The 7,500-nt window shown below is 38.4% G+C and overlaps 1 protein-coding gene across 2 annotated transcripts in view; it reads left to right on the top strand.

Moving 5' to 3' along the window:
- Positions 1-7,500, top strand: part of LOC128686535 (GATA-binding factor C) — a 339,721-nt gene that overhangs the window by 146,541 nt on the left and 185,680 nt on the right. For both annotated transcript variants that reach the window (XM_070084232.1, XM_070084233.1), the window contains exon 4: positions 6,567-6,712. In XM_070084232.1, the coding sequence (XP_069940333.1) occupies positions 6,567-6,712 (146 nt within the window). The remainder of the gene's footprint in view (positions 1-6,566; positions 6,713-7,500) is intronic.

The following is a 7,500-nucleotide window of genomic DNA, read 5'->3' as shown; positions in this document are numbered from 1 at the left end:
CAGTGGAGATGTCATGTCTGAGGGCAATGTGTGGTGTGAATATAATGCAGAGAATTCGTAGTTTGGAAGTTAGGAGGAGGTGCGGGATTACCAAAACTGTTGTCCAGAGGGCTGAGGAAGGGTTGTTGAGGTGGTTCAGACATGTAGAGAGAATGGAGCGAAACAGAATGACTTCAAGAGTGTATCAGTCTGTAGTGGAAGGAAGGCGGGGTAGGGGTCGGCCTAGGAAAGGTTGGAGGGAGGGGGTAAAGGAGGTTTTGTGTGCGAGGGGCTTGGACTTCCAGCAGGCATGCGTGAGCGTGTTTGATAGGAGTGAATGGAGACAAATGGTTTTTAATACTTGACGTGCTGTTGGAGTGTGCGCAAAGTAACATTTATGAAGGGATTCAGGGAAACCGGCAGGCCGGACTTGAGTCCTGGAGATGGGAAGTACAGTGCCTGCACTCTGAAGGAGGGGTGTTAATGTTGCAGTTTAAAAACTGTAGTGTAAAGCACCCTTCTGGCAAGACAGTGTTGGAGTGAATGATGGTGAAAGTTTTTCTTTTTCGGGCCACCCTGCCTTGGTGGGAACCGCCCGGTGTGATAAAAAAAATATATATATAATATATACATACATATATATATATATATATATATATATATATATATATATATATATATATATATATATATATATATATATATATATATATATATATATATATATATACATATATATATATATATATATATATATATATATATATATATATATATATATATATATATATATATATATATATATATATATATATATATATATATATATATATATATATATATATATATATATATATATATATATATATATATATATATATATATATATATATGCAATAAGATCACAGTAAACAGGTGATTTCAGAATATGCAAAACAACCACTCTGAAAGAATAGAGAAATTCCATGCGCTTTCGTGATTACTCACATTATCAAGGAGTAGTCACGAAAGCGCTTGGAAATTCTCTATTCTTTCAGAGTGGTTGTTTTGCATATATATATATATATATATATATATATATATATATATATATATATATATATAAATATATATATATAAATATATATATATAAATATATATATATATATATATATGTATATATATATAAATATAAATATATAAATATATATATATATATATATATATAAATATATATATAGGTAGTAGGTTGGTAGACAGCAACCGCCCAGGGAGGTACTACCGTCCTGCCAAGTGAGTGTAAAACGAAAGCCTGTAATTGTTTTACATGATGGTAGGATTGCTGGTGTCCTTTTTTCTGTCTCATGAACATGCAAGATTTCAGGTACGTCTTGCTACTTCTACTTACACTTAGGTCACACTACACATACATGTACAAGCACATATATACACACCCCTCTGGGTTTTCTTCTATTTTCTTTCTAGTTCTTATTCTTGTTTATTTCCTCTTATCTCCATGGGGAAGTGGAACAGAATTCTTCCTCCGTAAGCCATGCGTGTTGTAAGAGGCGACTAAAATGCCGGGAGCAAGGGGCTAGTAACCTCTTCTCCTGTATATATTACTAAATGTAAAAGGAGAAACTTTCGTTTTTCCTTTTGGGCCACCCCGCCTTGGTGGGATACGGCCGGTGTGTTGAAAGAAAGAATATATATATATATATATATATATATATATATATATATATATATATGTATGTATATATATTATACACACCCACACACTACCCAGGCCACATCAACTCAGCATTCACACTCAAGACACGAGAGTCACCTAGTCCAAGCTGATGACTCGTTATAATGATCATCTCACCGTCAATGGAGTGAGAACTCCAGGTGTTGCTGTGTCCTTCATAAATATTGATAGCTAAAACATCTTTCAAGATGGAGTAACCCATCTTAAAACAATCTCCTAAAAACACTAGAATAAAAATTAAAATCCCTATTATATGAAGACAGGGATGTATTTTTTGTTAATAAATTTTGCAGTGTCTTCACCCAATTAAGAAAAATGGAATAATTCAATAAATAATATATATATATATATATATATATATATATATATATATATATATATATATATATATATATATATATATATATATATATATATATATATATATATATATATATATATATATATATATATGTATATATATATGCAAGTACATATATAATAATATGAAATATATTCTCTCTCACGAGCTCCAATTAACCACACACCTGTCTAGATAGCCAGGTGTGTATGGTGGGCATGAAGAATATATCGTCTCACTGAAACATCTGCGTTACCTCGAGTAGCAGGTGTTACCTCACCTGTGCTAGCTTTTCTGATCGTGGGTTTCAAACCGTGTATTAGGTTTTGTTGAGCGTGGGTTACGAATACTGTGTTAATTTGACTGGACGTAGGTTACAAATTTATTTTAGCTTTAATGTACGTGAGATTATTGAACGTAGCTTTATTGAACGTATGTTAAGAACCCTTGCTAACATTTTCCAAATATCAGATTCAACTAAATACAATACCGGAGCTGATTGTGTCCTTTGGAACCCTGACCTTAGTTCAGGGTGACAATGAGGCATCAAGGAATAGTAGTAGTAGTAGAAATAGTAGTTTCAGTAGTAGTAGTATCAGTATTAGAAGTAATAGTAGTAGCAGTAATAGTAGTCATAGAAGTAACAGTAGTAGTAGTACTTGCTATATATAATATCCTCCCTGTACGCGTTAACTCTCTTTACTCTATTAACATAACAACGTTGCTATTGCTTTTCGGAAAAAAATATAGATAGGTTGTAATTAGTAATTTTCAGTACGTATGATCCGTATGAATTGGAGCATTTCTCCCTCTGTCAGTCTAATGAACTCCCTTTCTGTCTGTCTCTCTTCTCTCTTTCTGTCTCTCTCTGTCTCTCTCTGAGACGGCTAATTTACATCCTTTTAAAATAAGTTTCTTTCAGCTGATGCCTCACAAGGAAGTGTCGTTGGCTCTCTCCAGTCTCTCTCTACCGACAATCAGACTTGCTAATGTCGCCTCATTAATAACGCTCAGACTTGATAATGACGTGTCATAACCAACAGTCAGACTTGCTAATGACGTCTCATTACCAACGGCCAGACTCCCTAATTAGCTATTACCAACGGTCAGACTTGCTAATGTCGTCTCATTACCAACCATCAATCTTGCTAATGACGTATCATTGCCATCTATTAGACTTGGTAATAAACCCGAGCTGACTAAAGACTTTATTTCCTTCTGGTATCCTATGATTGACTTACGCTCCTAGAAGATACAAGACCATCTTCAGTTTGGTTTAAAGAAGACGAGTTCTTTTCAGTAGATAACCTCAAGGTGGACTCTCAAGCCCTCTGCTCTCATGCACTATCATGTACTCCCATGGTCTACCATGTACTTCCACGTACTAGCTCTCGGCGCCGACTGTGGTGTGTTCTGGTGCTGATAAAAATTATATCACGGAGCGAAATGTGTTATAAGTAAAAGTTTTTTCTGTAGCATATCTTTTCTTCTACACGGGCAGCGCGACGTTTCGAGCCCGTGTAGAAGGGTTGAACGCGTTTGGTGATCCTGTCCTTTAGCTCAGTTGTAGAACACTCTCCCATCACAACAAAAGGTAATCCTGGTTCGATTCCCAGGAGAGTTGTTATGCATGGGTAAATCCACACACACACACACACACACACACACACACACACACACACACACACACACACTCTATCTCTCTCTTTCTTTCTGTCTGTCTGTCTGTCTGTCTGTCTGTCTCTCTCTCTCTCTCTCTCTCTCTCTCTCTCTCTCTCTCTCTCTCTCTCTCTCTCTCTCTCTCTCTCTCTCTCTCTCTCAAAGAAAAAATATGGCTGCATTGATGGTATTGAAAGACTCTTGATCCAGGGCGTTAGATCTACCTATTATTTTCCCAGGCGATGAATTACCTTTACGGGTTTAGCGCTTCCCCATAAATTTAATGCTAACACAATATAGTGTGATGATTGATTTGAAAAACCGACAAGTTGAAGATTGAGACACTTATGCAACATATGGGAATCTTTATTCAGGAAACGTTTCGCCACACAGTGGCTTCATCAGTCCAATACAAAGCAGAAGGTGTAAGGAGAGGAGGAGTTTGAGGTAATCAGTCCCTCAGCCTGGAGTCGATGTGTTCAGTCCATCAATCTTGTAGAATGTACAGCATAGGGCCGTAGACGTGGCTTATATACTGTAGTGAGGTGAGGCGAAGCAGGAGGAGGCGGGGTCATAGTGGTACCATCCACTAGTCGAAGTAGGTCTTCTTCGACTAGTGGATGGTACCACTATGACCCCCACCTCCGCCTGCTTCGCCTCACCTGACTACAGTATATAAGCCACGTCTACGGTCCTATGCTGTACACTGATGGACTGAACACATCGACTCCAGGCTGAGGGACTGATTATCTCATACTCCTCCTCTCCTTACACCTTTCTGCTTTGTATTGGACTGATGAAGCCACTGTGTGGCGAAACGTTTCCTGAATAAAGATTCCCATATGTTGCATAAGTGTCTCAATCTTCAACACAATATAGTAATTGATTACTTTAGCCAAAAGAGTAAATTTTATTCATGGGAGGGGGAGTGGAAAGCGTTAAAACAGTAGGGATCGTACATCGCTTTAGGGAAGTTAGAGACAAATCAGGTTCGATCCAGGGAAAGGGAAGAAAGGTCCAGTTCCTAGGATCAAGAGCCCCCTCACTGGCATCAAGGCACCTCCAGTGACGGGTCTAACAAGAAAATATCTGTAACAGCAAAAAAAAAAAAAAAAAAGAAAAGGTAATGAGTTCCCTTTACATCACTCCATTTTTTGTTGTCTTTGTAATCCGCTACTTTTTCTAGTGTTATAATCGCCTCTAGTCGACTGAAGAAGGCTGCTGTGTAGCCGAAACGTTACTTTATTTTTCCTTTTCCTATTCCTTATGTCTATTCTTCATCGTTCCTACTCGTCAGTGGTTTTCCTCCTACATCCTTCCTTCTCCTCCCACCTTATCTTCTGTATGTTTGCTTATTCTCTGCTTTTGTCTTCCTGCTTTCATCTAAGCTTATCTTTCATATTCCTATTTTTTCAACTTCCGTCTCTTGGTTATTAAATGCTATTCCTCCATTCCTACCTCCCGTATTTGCTTATCCAACCCTATCCTCCATTCTTACCTCCCGTATTTGCTTATGCAACCCTATCCTCCATTCCTACCTCCCGTATTTGCTTATCCAACCCTATCCTCCATTCCTACCTCCCGTATTTGCTTATCCAACCCTATCCTCCATTCTTACCTCCCGTATTTGCTTATGCAACCCTATCCTCCATTCCTACCTCCCGTATTTGCTTATCCAACCCTATCCTCCATTCCTACCTCCCGTATTTGCTTATCCAGCCCTATCCTCCATTCTTACCTCCCGTATTTGCTTATGCAACCCTATCCTCCATTCCTACCTCCCGTATTTGCTTATCCAACCCTATTCTCCATTCCTACCTCCCGTATTTGCTTATCCAACCCTATCCTCCATTCCTACCTCCCGTATTTGCTTATCCAACCCTATTCTCCATTCCTACCTCCCGTATTTGCTTATCCAACCCTATTCTCCATTCCTACCTCCCGTATTTGCTTATCCAACTCTATACTCCATTCCTACCTCCCGTATTTGCTTACCCAACCTATTCTCCATTCCTACCTCCCGTATTTGCTTACCCAACCTATTGTCCATTCCTACCTCCCGTATTTGCTTATCCAACCCTATTCTCCATTCCTACCTCCCGTATTTGCTTATCCAACCCTATTCTCCATTCCTACCTCCCATTTTCAGTCACTTCCTTATCTTACCCATCCCTTCCTTTCTTCCTCTATTCCCTGCTCATCTTCCCTTGTATCAAACGTGTCTTGGCGCTGCTATTTGATAGCATCATTTAACTATGTGCTATTGTACCTAACGCTCTCCATTCCCAGCTCATTGTAATTCTTGTAGTCATTAGTGATAAGCTCATTACGACGAGCCAGGGTCCTCAAGTCGGTGCTAATCATTACTCATTATACCAGCTTGCTGACTGATGATGTTAGCTTGCATATTAATCAGTAATCATTCCCTCAAATCACGGTAATCATTAATGTTTCATATCTGCGTCTGTCAGTCATCTCTGAATTAATTTAACTTTGTTTAATCGTCCAGGGATTCACAAAAGACAAGCCCTAATCTTCATATTTCCAATGTTTGTCCCTAATCATGTCCTCGGGAGTCCGATTGTCAAAGGACAAATCATACTTTCATTCTGATCACATAAGCCTTAGGCATGTCAAAAGCTACGTAAGAAATGATTAGGCCTATGTGCACATGTAGTTATTTTTTTTATGTTCAGTTCTAAAATTGTCTAAAAAATATAGTCTTTTTATTTCAATAAATGTGAGTGTTTTGCTATATATAATATTTTAAGGGACTCTTATTGTTATTACTTGATTGTAATTTAATGGTGAACTTTGACATTCTGCTGATCGTGCCGCATGCGGTGTTCCGGCAGAGGGCCGCGAGTGCGTCAACTGTGGTGCTACGTCGACGCCACTGTGGCGACGCGACGGTAATGGTCACTACTTGTGCAACGCCTGCGGCCTTTACTACAAGATGAACGGCCAGAACCGACCACTCATCAAGCCCAAGCAACGCATGGTAAGTACACTCTATGGTACACTGTGTGGCGGTGCTGGAACCCTAAATATACCCCAAGTCTCATCTCCAGCTCCTATTCTAACTTATACAACAACGAATTTAATCACCATACTCTGTGTTGTGCTACATTGGTTAATATATCCTACCTCCCGCCCCCATCTCTTTTCTAACAAACACAACCCTCCAACTCGAACAGTATACACTGTGTGGTGCTGCTACAACACTTAATATAACCTACACATATTCCAACCTTCATCATTCTTGAATTAAATCATTATACACTTCAGTGAGTTTCATATTTTTTATAACCCACTTCTTACATCCCACTGTTATTCTAAAATACAGAATTATTTAATTTAATCCACATTAACTGTTTTGATTTTTTGGGCAGTATACTGTTCTGTGCATCATCATATACAGAAAAATAAAATTATATTTTATAGGCAGGATAGTCTCAAATATAAATATTGTTAAAGTAAAGGCAGACGACAAGACGAGTTTCTATAAAGTTCTGAGATGGGAAGAATACTTAATAACAAAAGTTAGATGGTTTTTCTTAGGGTCACAGGTGAGTGACCTGGTCAAGCGACACGACCAGGGAAGTTGAAGGCTGAATTTGACACGACTTTTCATACTCTCAAAGCAATAGTGTCACGTTTTATATATATCTGATATACCTGTGTGTGTTTTGTGTGTGTGTGTGTGTGTGTGTGTGTGTGTGTGTGTGTGTGTGTGTGTGTGTGTGTGTGTGTGTGTGTGTGTGTGTGTGTGTGTGTGTGTGTGTACTT

The sequence above is a fragment of the Cherax quadricarinatus genome, chromosome 12 (assembly GCF_038502225.1).
Source record: "Cherax quadricarinatus isolate ZL_2023a chromosome 12, ASM3850222v1, whole genome shotgun sequence".
In the NCBI taxonomy this organism is placed as follows: Eukaryota; Metazoa; Arthropoda; class Malacostraca; order Decapoda; family Parastacidae; genus Cherax; species Cherax quadricarinatus.
Note: the sequence above shows the minus strand (reverse complement) of the source record. Positions and strands in the feature narration are given on the sequence as shown.